The sequence below is a fragment of the Dendronephthya gigantea genome, unplaced genomic scaffold (assembly GCF_004324835.1).
Source record: "Dendronephthya gigantea isolate DGI-Jeju-01 unplaced genomic scaffold, DenGig_1.0 000047F, whole genome shotgun sequence".
NCBI classification, from domain to species: domain Eukaryota; kingdom Metazoa; phylum Cnidaria; class Anthozoa; order Malacalcyonacea; family Nephtheidae; genus Dendronephthya; species Dendronephthya gigantea.
Genome location: NW_021163057.1, coordinates 531967 through 552652, shown reverse-complemented (window position 1 = coordinate 552652; position 20686 = coordinate 531967). Strand labels below are relative to the sequence as shown.

Sequence of the window (20686 nt, the reverse complement as noted above, 5' to 3'; positions counted from 1 at the left end):
GGTTTAAAAGGCCGGAAAATAACACTACAACTACATACATAACATACATAATCTACAATAACATACATACATACATAACCGTTAACTGAATCAAACACGGTTAATAATATATTTTTATGAAATTGAAAAATGACTTGAAGGAATTTGAAGGCGTTGAGAAACTATACTTCGTCCGTAATCATAACTCCTCTCGTGGGTTTGATCTCAGAAAATCATATAAGAGCAGTTGTATTCATGCACATGCACTTATGTCATTATACAAAGATCTATCTATTACATAATCAAGTGCATAACTACCACCCTATGTACCGCATAGATCTCATGCAATCATTCGGCGCAATATTGGTGCTATAACAACACGTAACTACGAAATATGTTGTAAGAAATAGTGCCAAGATGTGGGCGACGGAATATGTAATGAGTGAAACATTTTTTTTCCCAAGCATGATTTACACTTCTGTAATTCGCTGTGTAAACAGAAAGTTTTGGTTTGCCGTGTTTTTACATTAACGGTTTGTCTATATACATGCATGGGTTTAACTTTTGGAGCACTTTTTCTGTTGGCGCAGGCACGCAACTTCGGTATTCCCAACTTACCTCCTCGGACAAGAATTACGATAGAGAAAACCGATAATATTACTTGCACCATTGTATATGCTCGTATACACAGTGCTATAAATGAATGCGATGAATTAGAGCGGGGTCGTGGATCGAGAATTAAAACCTCTCTCTCGATAAGTTTCAGTGAATGAACACGTATTATATAAACACGAAGAAACCTTAGTATACTAATAATATACACCTATACTTGTAAGTTGATTGGCATATAGTTCAATTCAAGTCAAGGACGCTCTTAAAATTCATTTTCCTCCGCGCCCAAGAAAAAGCTGGAAGACCGGAAAATAACACCACAACTTGAAAGGCCGGAAAATAACACTACAACTAGTTTTTCCTAGTTTTACCGAAAATATACATGCATGATCGTTAACTGATTCAAACACGGTTAATCATATATTTTCATCAAATTGAACTATGACTTGAAGGGAATTTAAAAGCGTTGAGAAACTACTTCGTCGGACATCAACTCTTGCACGCATGCGCAACCGGACATCCTATAGCTCTCGTGGGTTTGATCTCAGATGATCATATAAGAGTCGTTGTAATCATGCGTTACAAATCTATTTGAATACCACCACCCTATATTCTATGCCAGAGCGATATATATATATATATATATATATATATATATATATATTTTATTATTATATAATATATATATATATATATATATATATATATATTTATTTATATATATAGAATTTAGAAAGTATTAAAAAGTGTTTAGTATGTAGCATTAATGTTCCAAGTCGCGATTCCTAGCGAGCCGGTTTTATGCGCAAAACAATACATGTGCACACACGCGTTTTTTGTGGGAAAAGGGGTTTGGGGGAAACACTTCTATAAGATGTAATTCTATATGGTCAATCTTTCACCCCAAAGTCTCGTTCTTAAATGGCCTTTAAATCCTTGTTCCAGTTTGTAACGGTTTTTTGTATTTCAAAATTGAAATGACGTGATCGACCAATCAGAATCATTTTTTATTTCGATTATCCCAGAACCTTCGTTTTCTCGCCAGAGGAATCGCGGGCTCGGGGAGCGAGATTGGTTTTTACTGTATAAAGAAAAGCGCTGTATAGTTTCCCCCAAGCCCATATTTAAACATGGCGCAAATAAATGACCCATTTTTTTTCAAAAGAGGGAGTTGTATTCTAAATTTAATACAAAATCTGGTCATCTCTCAAATTTGACAAAATCCTTGTGATTAAAATATATTTGTCTTGTGAAGTATTACATGAAGTTATGACACTGTTGTATCACACTAGCTTCAATTTAAGTAAAATTTCGCATGCATGTACATGTTGATAATATGCACATTTATTTATATTTTGATGTTCTGTTTCTCTACCTCAAAATTCCAATTCATTTTCTCCCAAATTGGCAAAGTATGAATCGACTTTCTCTGTGGTGACAGCGCGTAATGTGCTGGGATTCCACTTTGGCTGTTGATCTTTGTCAATTAGGACTAAAGAAAAATAAGAGAACGGCTTTAAAATTACTTTGAGTTTACGGCACAGAACCTCGGCAACCAATAGTCTAATGTTTCTGATGTTTCTAAGATCACAATATCTTGCTGGAAAATTCTTCAAAAAATGGTATTCGGCCAGCACTAGTAACATGCATAACTGGCATCGTTCGTATTTAAGTGGTAGAAGTCAAGCTACCAAATTTGGAAATGTCTTACCGGCGCGAATACCTTCATAGAAATCCTTGTCATTCTAAAAAGAAAACATATAGGTAATAAAGTAAAAATGTGAAGGGAAAACACCAATGTCTTTACTTCTGAATACGAAACGCAAATAGATTTAAAGCTGAAAATTAAATCAAGGCATTACATGACTCCCAGAAGAACCTGGTTTCCGCAAACACTTCTGTATAGTCATATTTGAACGGCACGTGTTTATTCATGCTTTGTAATTATCACTCACCATAAATCGCTGAGAAAGGCGATATTCCATTATCAAACATTCAAATAGAGTTCGTAATTTTGCTCCCTCTCTAACATGTTTTAAGGTTACTTTCAATGATGTCGGCGACTGGAATTGAAACAAATTGCAATACACAATATAAAGAATGCATTAACAGGCAGAATATCTCATGATTTGATATGAAAATTTCACAATTTCACATCGATACTTTAGGCATGTAAGTGCACTTCACATTTACTACGTACTGTAATTCATATTTTAGAGGAAACGGTTCGTTTAAGTCATCAAAATATACCAAAATACATAATATTATAAACTACCATTGAAGTTTTTCCCTTTTTAAAGGTATCGGTCTGTAACAATATACTAATTATAAGAGCATATAATACACAAAAATGCATATTAATAACTCACCATACTGTTAATTGTCTGAAACGGAAAACAAATTCATTTAAAAGCAGGCAGAAACTCACAGTGGATGAAAGTGAAATAGAATCCAGAGAAGTTTTGAGAGTTGGTGGTCAAAACAACGATTTTGTTGTATGTCGAATTTGATAAAACACAGCAAAACAATTTGTGCTGTTTGTCAACTTATTACGCACATCTATTTTAGACATTGCCCAATCCGTTCCTTCCTTTTCTAATTCATACAAAATGTCCTCCATAGATTCCTTAGCAAAACATCTAAAAGAAATAAGAACATCGGTTAGCACAAAAATTAATAAGCTTTTAGCTGCATGAGGGTCGATAGACATTGACAGAGAAAAAAACGACGTATAGCAATGGTGAAACACAATATGTTACTTCCACTATAATTAGGACATGCACAATGGTTTGCATATGACGTCATAATCAGCCATTCGGCGCCATCTTGCATGGTTGATTCCAAAAAGTTTACTTCTGCTTTTCAAGAGAACAAACTGCGTTGATTTACTTTTTCCTTGTTTATTTTGTAACTGCTTATCATCTCTGTCGTATTATTGGGTGGGTATTAAACACGGCAACGATGAAAAAATATTTGTGCACATGTTTTGAAAAACCATGCAACCTAAATGGCGGCAATAGACCTTCTCGGTATTTAAAACAAACGTCAAAACATTTTGACATCACAACGTTAAAAATTAGAACCACTTTAAATGAAATGGATTTCAAGTCGAAATGCATCTTTGCACATAGCTTGTGATAGTAAAACTTGAAGCCAATCTCATTTAAGGTGGTTCCAAATTTAAACCGATAATTTGTGACGTAGTTATCGAAAAGGTCTATTGCAAACCACCTATTGTACTTGGTGCATGCATGATACTGGAAGGATCGTATGTACCGCGTTACTTTAACGATAGCACGTAAATCATTCAAAAATTCAAATGAAATTGTCAGCTTCGTGACAATACTCGAACAACGCGAAAGAACATGTGTTTGAAACCTGTTAATGATTTCCAAATATGGAGATAATGAGAAATCTGTTGTTATCTTTGACACACTCTGAAAAAACAACACATGAAAACAATGTGTATCAGTTGCAGATGTTGCCCCAAATTTTAGGGTTGCACCAGCCGCGAAGTTTTTATCTTTTAAGTTCTGAAAGTTAGGTTTTGACGTCGCGGACGGAGGGTTTCACTTCATCAGTATACTTGCCTCTTTGTGATATTTTCGATCATTTCAAGGATCGTTTTCAGTGTCGGTCTTTCCATGGCTAGCATGCTCTCCTCCAACTCGGAAATCTGGAATAAACCGTGTTAATGAATAAACAGCAACCTTAGCCGTCCAATCGTGAAAGAAATTTTCGATTGCATGTGCAACTAAGTGCACTGAATCCAGTGGTGGATTTACAGTATAACCTATAAACCATAGTCACCGGTGGTGCAATTGTAGTCTTACTGAACTGAAACATGATGGTGGCATTAAAATATGCACATTTATATGAGGCAGCAAGTGAAATTATGCCGGCTATCCCATGCACAACTTTCTCCCGCCCCGGAAAAAAGTTGCTGGATCCACCGCTGACTGTAATTCTCAACAAAATGCAGTGACAACGAGTGATACAGTACCAAATGACAGAAAGAGAAACGCATGCGCAGGGTGGATATATATGCTAGAGGATTCAATCATCACAGACCTTGTCTGACGAGACGTAATGCGTTGCAACACCAGCATGGTGAACGTCGTAACCTCTCAAACGCTCTCCTGCAATGATTTTCGTTAAAAAAACGATGGATTATTCCGATACGCGTATTATCCACATAAGGCGTCTATTGCTATCTCCTCGCGGTAGAAACTTGACTAATCTGCTTTTACATGAAACCATTTTGGGACAAGAACGAAGGTCAAAGTAAGTTCACAGAAGGTCAAAGAAGACCAAAATATTGTTGCTATCTAAAGAATATTTATTAAATTATGGTCAGTATACTGCATACCCTACCAGTTAATGCCAAGAATGTACCAAGTTCGCCTTGGAGCTTTGGTAAGAAAAAACTACCTCCGACATCCGGAAAGAAGCCTTAAATCAAAACGGTTAAAAAAGCGAATTGTTATATGCATCAGACTCGTCTTTTAGTAGACGACTCCTAAACGGAGGAGCAGAACGAAAAGGAGAAACGGAGAAACGAAAGAAAAATACATGTGATTGGTTTTAAAAACACGCTCGCCATAAATAGGTATAGACTACAATGTTTTTTTTCCATAATTAAATCCAGTAACCTTTCCATTAAGGTAATACTATCAACCAATTCTTTTTTCTTTCTAATACCCGGTAACCACTTTTCACTCCCTACCTATGGCAGTTTCAGGCATTGCAAACAACGTTCTTTCTGTGCCAACCCTAAAATGACCATGGACTGAGAGGCCAACACCCTAAAAAGTAACATATTCAAGACATTTTAGACAATTTTTTTGTTGTTGCGTGTTTTGAAATGATATCTTACCCCTCCCATAGTAATTCCATCAATGAGAGCAACGTAAGGAGTCTTTAAAGTGCCTGCAAAAAAATAACGTTAATTCAATGGTGTTGAACACACTCTGTTCTTGGCACCCATCGGAGAAAGTACTTGTCAATGAGAAGTGCTTATAAGAGTTACACAAAAATATAAATTTCGCTACTGTCCTACATAAAATACATATGGGGGCGTTGAGTCCAACAATCAGTCTGATTATTTTCGCATATTGTTCCCTGCATGAATATATTTAATCGGTAAAAGTTTCGCATTACAGTTTATTTTGGTCATTCGGAAATCCTGTATTGCATATTGTCGTGACAGGGTAATGAAGGTCGACATAATGTTGTGGCGAGGAATAGCTCACCAATAGCATTGTTAAGTTGGTACTCTTCTTTAAAGAAATCGCGTCGCAATGTTCCACCAGTTCCAGAAATGCCCTCTTCAGCAACAGCTGTTAAAATAAGAAATGAGATAAAATAATATTATATATACTTATAAAGGCTGGTTTTCGCATTTTGAATGTATTTCGTCGTAACTCCCATTGGGTTATTGCAAACCTTGTAAGCAATTAAATCGACATTATATTTATAGCCCGGAATGCTATAGCCTGTGCACATCCTGTAGTATTAAGTACAGCGTAATACTACAGGATGTGCACAGGCTAGGAATGCTACGAACCTGGAAATTATTGACATTCATAAAAAAAATAAGGAACATTGATCATGCACGGACCGGTTTTCTTTTAAATTTCCACAGACGCTAAAGTCAAGAGGTAATGACCATTAAAGTACAATTTCTCTGGCATACTGTACCTCTGACGTCTCCCCCAGCGCAGAAAGCCTTATCACCGGCACCTTTTATGACAATTGCTCCAATATTTTCATCTCTCTCCCAATCCTATTTGAAAATAAATACCCGCTGATTTTTTTCAACAGATCTGTCATCCGCGCGTAAAACAAAGCGGCAGGATGAAAGAGCGATTTTGTTTGGTCATTGTCTTTCAACTGTCGCCAATTTTCATGTTTATGCAGGAAGCCAATATAATACATAATATATAAAATCTTAAATAAGCGTTGTTAAAAATTTCGTTTGATTTCTTGAAGTGGTAAAACCTTAACATAGTGCCTGTGTAACACTGTCTAGAATTACATTTAAACCTGGCCTTTCATTCTATGTTATTGTCCACTTTTGTGCCCTTTTCCCAGCATAATGAAGATGAAAAGAGGCCAATATTATGTGTTTGATATAGCATGCCAAAAGTAGAAAACAAAACATTTGAGAAACTTGTAGATAGAGCTTTAAATGAAAGTATTAACTACATATAAGAACTTGTACCATAAGCAATGAGAGGTAATAGGGATAATGACCAAAAATGCTCTTTCAATATCAGTGTTGAATAGTACGTGAGTGGAATAGGTTGAATAGAAGTGCCAAATCAGTGTCTGACTTATTTCTGACAAATATGACATTGATCATCTCAAGCAAAAGGATTTAAAGTACCATCAATGCAGGGTGTATCTTGCGAACCATTCCCAAATCTAATGAGTTCAGTGCCTTTGGGCGATTGAGTGTAATCAAGCCAACACTTCCTTTTACTTCCAGTAGGACATCCTATTTTATGACAAAAATATTCAGAAAATATAAATTAATGTTAGGCTCTTTTACAAGTTAAGGATCATGGCAAAATGGTCCCTTCATGTGCAAATGAATAAATGATATTTTGCTAAATATAATTTTGGACTTCTACTATCAGTTTTGACAGTACAGTGCTATCATTCACTTACTTCAGAACTATTTGAGAGCATCCTCTATACGAAGAATACAACAAAACCAATCAATAAAATTTATATATATGTATATATACAATTTGATTTTTTTTCGTATAGCTATATTATATAATGCTTCATTGCAAGTGGTTCACTGTAACTGACCATGCCAAATATCATGGAATTAAGAATTATTCTACAGCTAAGAAAGGAAGGTGATACATGTATACATATTAGGTCTTTGTACGAACAAGCCATAATTGCACCTGGCACGAACACTGCAGTGATTTGCAAAGATTATGTTTATAGTGCTAAATAATGCCAAATTCAAATTAATGTGATTTTATTATCCCTCTTCCAAGGAGTGACCTGCATGTAATGATGCACCATTGGACTGAAGTATTATGACTTCATTCTCTATAGCTTTTGAACATATGAAATAATGGGGTAGGGGGGGGGGTCAAGTCATACACCTGGAGTGATAGATTGTTGAATATAAATGCATTTTATTGTATATAAAATACACATGCTTGTTGAGGCTCATAAGGAGAAATGTGTGAGGGGCACATTTGAAAGACCACCTTGTTTTGCGAGGTTTTCCCTAATTCGAACTCATAATCAGGATGTTGAATCAGCACATGAGGTCAACAATAGAAAAACTCGTAAAAGATCGTGGTGGAAATCTTGAAAATGTATAGCGTGAAAAACTTACAATGTGGTTGGTGATCATATTAACTCTTCGGCCAGCGGCATTCCTGCTCGACATAAGAACTCTGTTCCACCTTACAACACATGCAGTATAAAATATCGTCATCATTTCGATCAAACGCGTATCTCTTCCTAGAGCCTCTCCGGTAACTCCAAAATCTTAATACAGGGTAACAAAGGCATTTAAAAGTAGTACTTACATGACTAAGATTGTAAATAGATTTTTCCTCTGGAGCGTGCAGGTTCAAAGTACAATATTTAGTACTGTATCAAAATCTTATTTATAGTCTATATAGTCTAGAGACTATAGAATTTAAAACTGGAATAACCAGTTCGCTACATTTTACTTTTGGGGGAGGGGTGAGTGAACTATAGATACTCTGATTCATAGATTTACATCGTTTATCGTCTAATCAAATGCGGTATACGGTGGATATAACCTGATATAATGCGGTGCATATGATTGTTCGTAGTTTACGCGCAATAAATTTTGAAGTCTGAGTTATAGCTTTTCTAGAAAATCGATTAATTCGTTCATTCATTACCTGATATTTGTTGCAAATTGTCAATACAAGCCGACACTAGGTCGAGCCGTGGACGGAAAAATCCGAACGTTTCCGTAGCTCGCCCGACTAGAATGAATCACTAGAATCATCACAAAAAAAATTACAAAAATGGCAAGTCCAAGGACACGTCGAGTTTTGAAAGAAATTAAACCAAAAGAGGATAACAACGTAAGAAATGACTTTCAAGGATCCCGGTCTGGATGAAAATAACATAATGATGTTGAAATTTTTGTTTTTAGACGTGTTTCGAATGTGGGGGACACAATCCACAATGGGTCAGTGTCACCTATGGCATTTGGATTTGCCTCGAATGTTCAGGGAAACATCGTGGTTTAGGGGTTCACATAAGGTTTGTATTTATTTTTTTTAAAATATAGTTTGGTTACTTTATTTTCACCGTTTGCCTGTGCTTTGATAAAAATGTATGTATATTTATATTCAATATGTATATGAATATACCGGTATTCAAATATTTTTATTAATAATGTGACTATAAGAGACCAAATATGTATTTGTAAAGTTTACCGTAACTTTTATGTAATATATTATACTCACTGTGACTTTTTGGGTTGCTGGCTACTGTGTAGGTAAATTTACCAAGAGTAGCTTTAAATCAGCTTATCTTAAGCAACAACTTTATTTGTTTTAAAAATGTTATAACACACATAGGCAATTCTTTGTAGATGACAAGGTTAAATAGGGTCAGTAGGTTACTATCCCTAGTAAAAATTCACTCAGAAGATGATGCCAGCCACAAAAAAATGCCCATTTTTACAACCTTATTTCATAATGATAAAGTTCCAATTGTTTATTCATTAAAAATACTCAGTTCCAGTCAGTGGCCACTGTATTAAATTACAAATCTTTTCCCATGTTGATATGGATTTCAAGATTTTATATATTTTTACATGGGCCTGTTTTCATAGTCTGTTGTCAGATAACAGTCCAGATCTATCAGTTAAGAGCTGCATTTGATGTGTGTAATTTTTAAAACTGCCTACTGTTTCCCAAATATACTTCATACAGTAATGTATGGTGAATATTTCTTTGAACTAGTTTTGTGCGTTCTGTGACAATGGACAAGTGGAAGGATGTAGAATTGGAAAAGATGAAGGTTGGGACTTACTGCTGCTTAGAGGTTATTTGTGCTGAATTGCGATTCTAGCAAATATATTTTTTACTTCTGTTATAAAAATTACAGGTCGGAGGAAATCGAAAAGCTAAAATCTTTTTCAAATCTCAAAAAGACTTTAAGCAAACTTGGTCAATACAAGAAAAATATAATTCAAGAGCAGCAGCTCTTTATAAAGACAAGGTAAAAAGTTAAAAAGTTTTATTCATTTATGGTAATCTGAAGGTTATTTATTTGAAATTTACTACTTGTTTTGATTTGCACTATGTATGTGAAGATATGTGCTCTTGCTGAAGGAAGAGCATGGTCAGAGGAGTCATCTTCTGCGCGTGATTGGACACCACCAGTAGCAAATAATTTTACAAATAATTTATCACATGGAAATTCTGAAAAGTCTAAAATGTCTAGTACTTCATATAAGGCTGGTGGATCAGATATGGAATTGATGTATGGCTTATCAAAGTAAGTCCATGCTCTCTGCCATTCAAGATGTGCAATTATTGTGTGCTATATGCTTTCCTTTATTTCACGCATGTGTACACAATTATTTCATCTGTTTCCTCTCTGAAAAGTTAGCCACAGGGCCAAGCTAGATGAGAATTTTTTTGGTGTGGAAACTAGAAATTTTACATGCAGATAATCATCAACCTGTCGCAATGTTCATTAGCTAGAACAAGCTGCAACATCCTTTAACACTGTTGTTACAGCCAGTAACTGGTGTGAAACAACTACTCATTTTATTGATCAATGGGTGCCTTTTTCTGTTACAGGGCTGAAATTGATTCACAAAAGAATCAGTTTTTTGAAAAGAGAAGACAGGAAAATGCTTCCAGGCCAGAGTCAGTAATTGAAATACTTAGTATTGATATTATTTAAGTAGTATGGTTTATAGTGCAATTACAGATAAATATGCACAAGTGAGAGTTTGCAGTTTCCAGCCACAAGTGATATCATGTTCATCAGTAATTCCACAAGAAATATAAAATTGTTTGTTAACCAATGTGGCATGCAATTTGTCGCCCTTGCCCAATATTACATGAAGAAATTAAGATGCAAAAGTTCTATAACACATTTTTTAAACGATGCTGCCATGACATTAGCACTGTCAAAGGGTTGAATACGTTTGGAAATGCTGATTACCCTTGTGTGTTTAATAATATACTGATCAATGACAATGTTTGGTTTCCATCATCATAGCCCATAGGAGATGATAGGTGGATGAAATTTTTGTATATTAAAAAGAATTGTGTGTACATTTACAGTGATCTGCCACCAAGCCAAGGTGGAAAGTATTCTGGTTTTGGCTCCACACCAGTTAACCAAACCAACGAAAACCAATCTTCTGGTAAGTGTGCTGTACAATGAAATGTAAATGTATATGTTATTGTGATATAAACCACTCGTACATCTGCATGGATCCAGCTGCAAATTGAACTCCTCACAACACCAATTCCCCGCCTTCTGACTGCTAAAAATCACTTTTTTTTATTATAGCTACGTAGTAACTACGTTTCTAATTTCGAAAAACCCCTGTTGGTTGCGACTATTCAGTCTGTTGTTTTAATATTGGCAGTAATTACCTCATGTATAAGAAAAAAACGTGTAGCTATATACGGTAGAGAAATGTATATGCCAATAATGGCAATATAATACTTTCACTGTGTGCAGTCGAAACTTGAATGGTCTGTGCAAAAACACATTCAGCTATATTGCCTAGGTTATTTTGTCTTCTGGCTGTGCATTCACCTTTTTGGTTCTATATACAAACGAGTTAAAAATGCATCATGTGGCACTTATCGCATCGCGTATTCTGCTCGAGTAATGAAAACATTTGTTCAATATAGGCTGGGAAACCGCATTATCATCGCTATCAATGGTGAGTGGGATATCTGTCACGGTATAAAATACATCGTCTAGAAAAATTGTCTTTGCCCCAACAAAATACTGGCTTTACTTTAAATCCTGTATAATATATAAGACTAAGATGACTATGTAAGACTATATATAGCAAAGTGGAATCAAACACCAATAGTATTTACACTTTGGCCGGTTAACTTATTTTAACTAAATCTATCTTTTCATCTTTTAGGGCTGGAATAGTTTTGCTGTTACTGCTACTGAGATCGCAAAACAAGCTACGGAAGAGGTTTTAAATGTTAATTTTGTTTCAACGGGGATTTAGTTTAAAAGTGTGAAGAGTAGACTCTTCTCCGCACTGTTTTTTCTTCGCTCTTATTTAAGGTCTAGAGCCCCGTTTACACTACTATCAATTTATCGGTTCGGCACGGCTAAAATTTGTACCCGTGCCCAATTTTATTAGTGTTCAGAACAAAGGCCGAGCACAGATGAAATGGGCACGGGTACCCATTTTAGCCGTGTCGTGCTATGAAATCGAGTGTAGTGTGAACGGGGCTTAGGTTATTCGTAGCATTTCGGTCGGTTCGAATGTAATTCAAACAAAAGATGAGATAATAACGAGGTTTATTATCTCATTACCTATATTGTTTGGATTGCATTCGTCGCGATCAAAATGCGACGTATAACCTAAGCCTCACTTTGATAAGAGTTTAGGGTTTGGGTTTTTTACATCTCATGATATCAGCCTGGTTTCGATAATTTGAATGCGAAACAAATACAAAGAAGCGAAGAGAAATCAATCGGCCACTGCATGGCATCAGAAATTTTCTGCCGAAATTTATCCATAACTTTGTCCATTTAAATGTATTAGCTGAAGCTAAGTGGGGAAAAGTATAAGGGAAAAAAATTCGCGCAGATGTAATTCGCGAAATGTAACCACCATTCCGTCAGAAGAAATGTAACAAATTTAGTTTCAAACGAAACTCCTCCTTGTTATTATACCCTGGCCATCGGGGTTTCCACAATTGAAGGAAATTCCCTGTAATAAAATAGCAAACACAAGAGAGGGTGGGATCTCTGTTGATATGATCTATTATGTGCAGTCTTTTCAAAAGTTCTTTGTCTCTCCTTTGTCATTACTATCCCCCTATATGAGGAAAGTCATTCAGAAGTTCGTGTTATATACAATCCCAAGTTAAAAACTCTATTCTTTGTTGTTTAAAGGCTGTAAAAATTGGTGGCGTCGTCAACGAATCTGTCCTGAAGCCAACAGCAAATAAGGTGATTATCAAATGCCCTCGCATTTCGTGGGATATATGCATGTTTTCTTAATCATGTAATTCATGTTGGTTTATTTCGTAGGCAACTGAACTGGGAAGTTCGGTGAATGAAAATCTGAAGATAGTTTCAAACAAGGTTTGCTCGCGCAAAATTTTTCTTATTAGAAAAGAGTAAATTGCCAATTAAATATAAAACAAGTTGGCGACGAATATGCAGTCATGCATGAGTGATGGAATGCTCTGATGAAGTAAAACAGTACATTAGCACATTTTAGATTTATAAAACGATTTTTGAATTTGTTCGATACCAGCAAAGCAGCATGTAAGTCTAAATCTAACGATAGGCATTTTGAGCCTGGTCTATAGAGCATTTTTATTCGTTCCTTATTTTTCTTGTTTCTCAAGTTTTTTTTTGCATTTGATTATTAATATGTGGGTGCAGGGTTTCGCTGTTGTTTTTTCGAACCAGTGGGTTTTGTTGTCTTTGGCCCAATAGATGTATATAGTATAATTGTATAAAATGATCCTTTGAAACCGAATATCTGTTTTTACTGCTACAGGTGCAAGATGGCACATTGGTTAACGATTTCTCTACATCAATGTCTGGCATTGCAAGCAAGGTTTGTTTAGCTTACCTCGTGTTTATATTAATACATATACATCTATGTGCTAAGGACATGGATAGTGGAATGTGATCGAATTCAAGAATTGCAATTGCTTAATTTAGCAAATACAAGAGTTGCCATTTTCGTATAGAGATGAGAAAACTGTATGAAAACATTCACGTTTTTTATTGGCGATGTAATTTATCAACTCGATAAAATATTCGATTTCATATATTTTTTGTTTATCATCATGGTATATTTATTTTCTAATGGTAATTATTCGGTAATGGTAATTATTACCGTCACACCATATAGTATTGCGGGCTCAAAATCTTCCGCTGGATGGCCAGTTCCTTTATGGCTGATAAGAAATAATCGTTACGAAAGCTTTGCAATCCATGAAGGCTTGCCAGCATCGTCTACTTCAATTTAAATATTTTACTTTGATTATGTTCTATGAATACTATTCAACATATTTGCATAACTTTTTCACAATACCCTGTTATCATAGCAGAGATTTTTATCAAGCTATTTCGACGAACATAAAACCTTCGTCCTGGCTTTTTGGATTACAATAAGAAGAATATAATTAGTTTATGTATAGAGTATTGAGGGTCTTTTTCCACAAATGTCACACTAGCTGACTCAATTAAGTATGTTTTGTCGCTTTATTTAATGTAAGCAATAAAATTCAGCCCTCAAACTACTCTGCGACACTTAGCTATTACCCTGTGATTCTTAGGTAAAAACCGCCAGTGTGCAAGGATGGTGGAATGTACAATCGTACTTCGCTCCTACTGAAACAGGCACAGATAGTTTGAAAGAGCAGCAAACAGGTGTGTCTTATGGTAGTTTAGATAAAACTACAGCCGGGAACACTGAGCATGAGGCTGACGAGTGGAACTGGGATCATGAACAGATGCTGGATGAACCGGAATCCGGCGAAGATAAAACAAAGGTCAGTAAAACGGAGTCGAAGGATGATGATGGCTGGGATGATGCCGAATGGGGGGAGGCATCCAGTTGGAGTAATGAAAGCTGGTCAACAAATGGTGATATCAAATCAAAAAGGACTAGCAAGAAGGGTGATTAGAAGAAATTTCTGCTTTCAAATTAAGGTATTTCTAGATCAAACGAAATATAATATCAGTAATATAACATCTGCTCAACCATGCTCTTGCAATGGGAAGATAAGCCTATATTTCAACTCAATGTGATGAGTAGCCTTCGTGGCACTGGCTTTATCATGTACTGAAGTTTACGATAACTGCATGTTTTGAATTACATCTCTATAGAAATTATCAAACAGGTTTTTAATGATAATAACATTACACATGCAAATATAAACATGGGTAAACGGCTTTTATAGTCCCCATTGCAATCACTGCTTATATTTCCTATCATGTTCTTTAGTATACACATAAAAACTGACAAGTTTGAACAAAGCCATCTCATCTTATCCACCTTTCTTTGATTTCGCCTCTCGAAATTAAAAAATCATTTTAACCTCTGGACCCCAACCTGACACCCTGGATGCCCGACTATTGTTCAAACTTTATTTTATCCCATTTCCATGCGTATAAGTATATATGATTGTATTTAATTAATATAAAAGAATATTAGTTTATTTTGCAAATTACATGTATGTATTATAAATTAATTAAATGGCCTGGTATTAAAGTTACAGAAGCGTTTTTAGGTGGGACTTGCAGAGAAATAGTTCGCTAGTGAAATATTTGCATACTTTCTTTTGAATTTTGACAGAATAGATAAATCAGTTCAATTAATCAGTTCCGCTTGACTCCTTTCATTTCAAAAGAAAATATGCAAATATTTTGCTAGCGAACTACTGACAGGGTGTCTCAAAAAAAACGCAACCACTTAAATATGCAAGACATTAATACAGCCCTAAAGCACAAAAGATAACCACCTCTGGGAATTGAAAATGGTTCTTAATCCTTCATTCAAAATGTCATTTTAGCTAAACTATGGTGCAAACCCGAACAATATTAATCATTCTTGCCTATTTAAGTGGTTGCGTTTTTTTTTGAGACACCCTGTACAGTATAATTTCTGTGTTAGTGGAAATCCAGCCTATAGCAAGAAAATATCGGCGATTTGCGAAATATTACAATCTTACAACAACTTTATCTGCGTGAAATCGCCTTACGTGCATTTGCTCAACCTCGTTCCCAGGGCATTTCCCTTTTTGTCAAAACTGCGCGATAATTTTCGCGCGGAGCGACATTTTACTTTTGTTTCAGAGCTCTCAACTGCGACTATCTGGAACGAATTGCTCAAATACAAAGAAGGAAAGTCGCTTCGTGCGAAAAATATCGCTAGTGGAAACTGGCTTAAGGTGGTACACCAATATACAGGTATACTAAGATACGGATTCATGTGCAATAACAGTATTTTCTTAAATGCGGCAATAGATGTTCTATGCATTTTGGCTGATCGCCATATTTGTTAATTCTACTAATACTTCCCTTGACAAGGAACCTGCCGTACACATAATGTACGCTTGCTTCGAACACGCCATAGCTCGGAAGCGTAACAAATGATATCTGATAACTACAGCGATCTTTCGCTCGGATACTACTGCTAGAAAACTGTGGTTCATAACCATCTCTTCCCGACCTGCGAAACCTGAGCACATGCGCAGCCGGCATCTCCACCTCTGCTCGGTTTAATCTATATAAACTAAGTCGTGAGCATTTTTTTGCCCCCAAATGCTCTTTAAAATTCAGCTCGTTGATATGGTCAATTGCTGACAGCGCAGCTTTCTGTAAATGGTCGTGCTGACTTTCGACTGCTGACCAGTGCACACACGGGCACCAATGTTCGGGAATGTTTGCATCTTTACATGAACGCTCCAGTGGTATTTCAGTCAGAAGGCTTATTGCGTGTTTGGGGCTCTCCGGCTTCTTGGGGTACTCAAACAAATGATTGAACGTCGCGTAAACGTCGAACCAACTTGTCAATCGTTGTGTATTGGTCTTCAGATCCCTTGCTACTTTTGGGTATTTACGCTTGAACCATCTTGGAAATGTCATGGAAAAAAATGGAAGTCTTTCCTCTAACTTTCCTTGCAGTGTCTGCCTGAAGTCACCAAATCTCGCACCATGGTCACCTAATACTATCAGTAAGGTGTTATTTAAATATCCTTTTCTGTTGAACTCCGTCAGCAACTGTAGTAAATCATTGTCCATTAGTTGTACGGAATTAAAGTCATCATGTGATAAGTCAGCTATATAAATATATGTATGAAGGGAAATTTTACTATATGGCTGGAGCCGGAATGAGGGCATTTAAAAAGGCAAAAGTGTTTACAAACAATATTTCCGCCTTAATGTTTTACCTGGAAAGTGGAAGAGGAATTTCTTTCGTTCAGGATATTGTTCGTAAAATTTCCTTGTGATGTCCAGATTGTAATTATATATTTTCTCGCTACCATAACAATGTGGATTTCTTCTGGAATACGTTGCACTGTGTGCTGCCAAAAGAAATGGCCGTGGGTAAAAATCCGTCGGCGGATCCTGAAATCCAAGAAGTCTGTATTGAAAAGTTCCAACTTTTGGCATGTCTTCACAGTACGATGTCACATAACCGTGTGCTAGAAATTTGTGAAAGTAATTTCTTTTTAAAGGCAGTTTAACCATCGGCATCGATATATCAATAAACCTGGATCGCGCATTACAGATGATAAGCCCGTTTTCCACCAGCTGGATTGATATCTGAAATCCGGTGATGTGATTGGTTTGCGAAAAAATCCGCCGCGAAAAAGTAGAATCCTACTTTTTATCTGTTCGCGTGAATAAATTCGCCTATTAGAAAACAGGCTTTAGTACGCCCACGGATTGGAAAGGCAAATATTGCATGATACGAAATTAAATAAATTCTTTCTGTTTTATTGTCCAGAAAGTTCCATTGCCTTCTGATCTGAATTGGCATTAGGAGTTGAAACCGGACCAGTTGCGTGGCTAGAACAATAATTGGGGGGGGGGTGTTCATTCATTCAATATTACGTCCTGCCCGACGGTGTCTTTAGTATGAATAGCCCCCACCCGAAATTATCGTTCTAGCTGCTTGGCTGCGCCCCTGAACCGGACATGATGACATTTACTAGCAGCCAAATACAGCGGAACGAAAGGGAAAGATTTTGAAGAAGTATGAAGCGAAATTTCCCGGCTCATGAAAAAAACAAATGGCAACCCTATGTGGCCCATCGTGTTACCTCACATTTTATCGTATTACGAATAGCCAGGCGCAGATATAATTTTGAAGACACGTATTGTGAGTCGCCATACATGAGATGTGCGCATATATATATATATATATATATATATATATATATATATATATATATATATATATATATATACAGCTGTAGTGATAGAAACTATCGTGAAGATAGAAACTAGCGCATACAAAATCGTCTGGGTAGAGTGCTCAATGCTAATGCAGAGCGACATAACACAAGATGAGAAAACGCAGGTTACTTCATCGAAATTTTATTTACTACAGGACTGATTCGTATGACAAGCTTATAGCTTGCCACACTCGTCAGGTAAACGAGTGAAGTTTTAACAGCTTATAGCTTGCCACGAGTGTGGCAAGCTATAAGCTTGTCATACGAAACAGTCCTGTAGTAAATAAAATTTCGATGAAGTAACCTGCGTTTTCTCATCTTGTGTTATATGTATATATATATATATACATATATATATATATATATATATATATATACATATATATATATATATATATATATATATACATATATATGCTTTCTATTATACCTTTGGCTTTTTTGAATATCCAATTCCAATCATCCACAGGCTTGGCTTTTGGTTTTCCTCGTCTTGATTCTTTGTACTCTTGTTCTCCTTTCCCCGTTAAAAATGCTGCTAATTGCTCCGTAGTACCATCCCCTACCACGCTATGTCCCATAAATATGTATCCTTTAAGAACATCACGAATATAGTTGTAGGATTTTGGAAGTTTTCGCTGTGCATGGCCATTTGAGATTGAGTCAATACCAATAATGAGGACATTCAGGTCTAGCTCGGATGGTGGCGATGGTCTCGACAAAATTTCCTCTCTTGGAATTACTTGCATCAGATATTCTTTCAACTCCTCTCCATTTTGAAGTTTTAACAGCAGCTCTATAAATTCATGACGCACAGGAAAGTTTCGAAAAGAAGTGATCGGAATCGGGTCGCTCATCGTAAATTTAAAGTCGTCGTGTTTTGGCCGAGTTATGTACCGGTAGGAGGCGTCTGTTACATCAGTACCTAGGAATGGAGCATAATATAGAATGAGTGCCAATTCTGAGTTTTCATTATAGAGAATTATATCCTAATTCCTGTTTTAATGATTTACAATAAATAATAGATTATCTCTTTGATTTCATTAAGATGATCTATATATATATAGATTTCATTGAAGATCGCTTGAGCGGAAATGTATTCTTTCCATTTTACCTTCTAAGCAGGGGCAGTCCTGCATTTCACATAAGAATGATATATATTTTTTCTGATCCCAAGGTAATCCCAAGATAAAAATAAAAAAATTCCTGTAATGTTTTACAATTACAGGGATTCAAGGTTTTGATCTCGAGTAAAACACATTCAACTTCTCTTGTTCTATATTGTTGCGCGTGTGCAACTTTCCATTTGATTGAATCTAATATATATTCAATCTGATTTTGATAAAATAATAATTTGTGTAGTTAAATTCATTTCCAGATTTTCTGTTATAATATGACGTTGAAATATTGGGTAACATTGATATCGTCAATCATCTTTTATACTGACACACTCCAAACCGTCCTCAAAAGCTTACGAGTTTAAACCAGTGTAAAATGTTGCCTACCTGAAATGTGTAGATATCCAGCAGTCAAGGTGGCTCTTTTTTTATTATTAGTTGCACAACGTAAAGGATCGTTTAAATCTTTTACAAGCTTCATTGCGTGCGGATGAAATGGATCGAGTTTCGGTAATCGGCAGGTCCCAGACCCAGTGTCTGACGCCGCGTTAGATAGATGATCATCGATTGGCAGTGCACAATAATTCTATAAAAGTATTTCGCGTTTAAAAAAAACCCCTGAGAAATTTAAGCTGCCTTTGCATAGCTATAGATTTGTATAACAACGTGGGAGGTGAAATTGGACCATTGAAGGTGGAATATGTTAATGGCCCTTTGCATAATGATCCGACTTATGATCCAGGTAACAAGAAGAAATACACTCGCTAAAAGGAGCATACTGAAATTAAAATAATTGCCAAGTTTGGCTGCAAAATGTGAAGTAGTACGGAAAATATAGCTATGCGAAGTAGCCAATTTTGTATACTTTTTACATTTTTAAATTAGTTACACGCTTCCGGCCGTAGTAAAAAAGTATACAAAATTGCCAATTCGCATGGTTATATTTTCCGTACTACTCCAATCTTTCGCAGGAAAACTTGGCAATTTTACTAAGTTTTGCATGCACTTTTCGGAAATTCCCTTTTTTTTTGCCTAAATCAAAAGTTGGTCTATTATGCAAAAGGTCCATTGACATTGTATTTGGGCAGTTCATCCACATCCAAGTTCGGGCAGTTCATCCAAGTTAAGCTGTGCTGTTATTGCTTGCAACTGTTTGTTCTTTCACATTAAAGCCCGAACTTTCAATTTTTTTGCGACTTCAGATGCATTCTTCTTCTTTGATATAGATGTGAAGGAGATAAAAATTTTATTATACTTGCATGGATTTATTATACTTACGTGGTAAACCGCATTTTCAAGATAATCCCGCGTTGCATTTAGGACGCAATAGAAAACCATAACAGCGACAGCAAGCTTCAAAAGCACAACACGACGACAAATCTGTTTTCTTAAAATCCGCATTCTAAAAATTGTTATTAGTATAAGCCAGCCTCGTACGCATGGCGCTTCAATAGTAAATATATGACGTTGCATTCAGCTGTTGTATAGAGGTCAGCTGAATAAAGCAAGCGCGCGGGGTTGTTTATGTACCCCCGCTCGCTCGATTTTTCTTAGCTGAACTCTATCGAATAGCTGAATGCAACGTTATATGTTTTACCAGCTGAATTATAAAATTTAACATATACGACACGAAAAATATATATATAATTATGATAATACGAAAGACAAATACAATAATATCAAGCCAAAGTTTTTGTTTTTGATAGGTTTTCAACATTATTTGTAATTTAAATTTTAAAGAAATAAGAACATTAATTTTTATTCTGTCGCTGCTGCGCGCACGTACTCGCCAGGTTGAGTTTA

General features: G+C 36.0%; 3 protein-coding genes across 3 annotated transcripts; 1 reads left to right on the top strand and 2 right to left on the bottom strand.

Annotated features, from left to right (window-relative positions):
* Positions 1–1957: 1957 nt before the first annotated feature.
* Positions 1958–8583, bottom strand: LOC114527799 (3-hydroxyisobutyryl-CoA hydrolase, mitochondrial-like). The gene is made up of 17 exons (XM_028549492.1): positions 8499–8583; positions 7958–8112; positions 7264–7287; positions 6980–7090; positions 6292–6376; positions 5844–5930; positions 5468–5520; positions 5318–5396; positions 4966–5043; positions 4663–4730; positions 4178–4267; positions 3970–4028; positions 3149–3230; positions 2961–2975; positions 2547–2654; positions 2303–2336; positions 1958–2083 (listed from the first exon to the last, which is right to left on the bottom strand). The coding sequence occupies exons 2-17, from the start codon at positions 8060–8062 to the stop codon at positions 1968–1970; spliced, it is 1194 nt and encodes a 397-aa protein (XP_028405293.1). The 5' UTR covers positions 8063–8112; positions 8499–8583; the 3' UTR covers positions 1958–1967.
* A 1-nt stretch (position 8584) lies between these two features.
* On the top strand, positions 8585–15132 carry LOC114527869 (ADP-ribosylation factor GTPase-activating protein 1-like). The gene is made up of 13 exons (XM_028549577.1): positions 8585–8687; positions 8759–8868; positions 9576–9633; positions 9721–9834; positions 9929–10113; positions 10422–10490; positions 10914–10996; positions 11496–11527; positions 11741–11797; positions 12733–12789; positions 12871–12924; positions 13349–13408; positions 14136–15132. The coding sequence occupies exons 1-13, from the start codon at positions 8628–8630 to the stop codon at positions 14484–14486; spliced, it is 1290 nt and encodes a 429-aa protein (XP_028405378.1). The 5' UTR covers positions 8585–8627; the 3' UTR covers positions 14487–15132.
* A 320-nt stretch (positions 15133–15452) lies between these two features.
* Positions 15453–19324, bottom strand: LOC114527862. The gene is made up of 4 exons (XM_028549568.1): positions 19271–19324; positions 18196–18690; positions 16755–17009; positions 15453–16643 (listed from the first exon to the last, which is right to left on the bottom strand). Exons 2-4 carry the CDS (start codon positions 18620–18622, stop codon positions 15790–15792), a joined length of 1536 nt encoding a protein of 511 aa, XP_028405369.1. The 5' UTR covers positions 18623–18690; positions 19271–19324; the 3' UTR covers positions 15453–15789.
* Positions 19325–20686: the final 1362 nt, after the last annotated feature.

Coding starts and splice junctions, on each gene's coding strand:
- LOC114527799 (XM_028549492.1), bottom strand. CDS start 8,062: ATGATGACGATATTTTATACTGCATGTGTTGTAAGGTGGAACAGAGTT. Junction 3,231..3,969: donor TATTTGGAAATCATTAACAG/GTTTCAAACACA, acceptor TATTTCTTTTAG/ATGTTTTGCTAAGGAATCTA. Junction 2,337..2,546: donor GCCTTTCTCAGCGATTTATG/GTGAGTGATAAT, acceptor TTTTCTTTTTAG/AATGACAAGGATTTCTATGA.
- LOC114527869 (XM_028549577.1), top strand. CDS start 8,628: ATGGCAAGTCCAAGGACACGTCGAGTTTTGAAAGAAATTAAACCAAAA. Junction 10,997..11,495: donor CAACGAAAACCAATCTTCTG/GTAAGTGTGCTG, acceptor TGTTCAATATAG/GCTGGGAAACCGCATTATCA. Junction 13,409..14,135: donor TGTCTGGCATTGCAAGCAAG/GTTTGTTTAGCT, acceptor TGTGATTCTTAG/GTAAAAACCGCCAGTGTGCA.
- LOC114527862 (XM_028549568.1), bottom strand. CDS start 18,622: ATGAGCGACCCGATTCCGATCACTTCTTTTCGAAACTTTCCTGTGCGT. Junction 17,010..18,195: donor GATATTCAAAAAAGCCAAAG/GTATAATAGAAA, acceptor ACAAATTTCTAG/CACACGGTTATGTGACATCG. Junction 16,644..16,754: donor ATTCCTCTTCCACTTTCCAG/GTAAAACATTAA, acceptor ATATTTATATAG/CTGACTTATCACATGATGAC.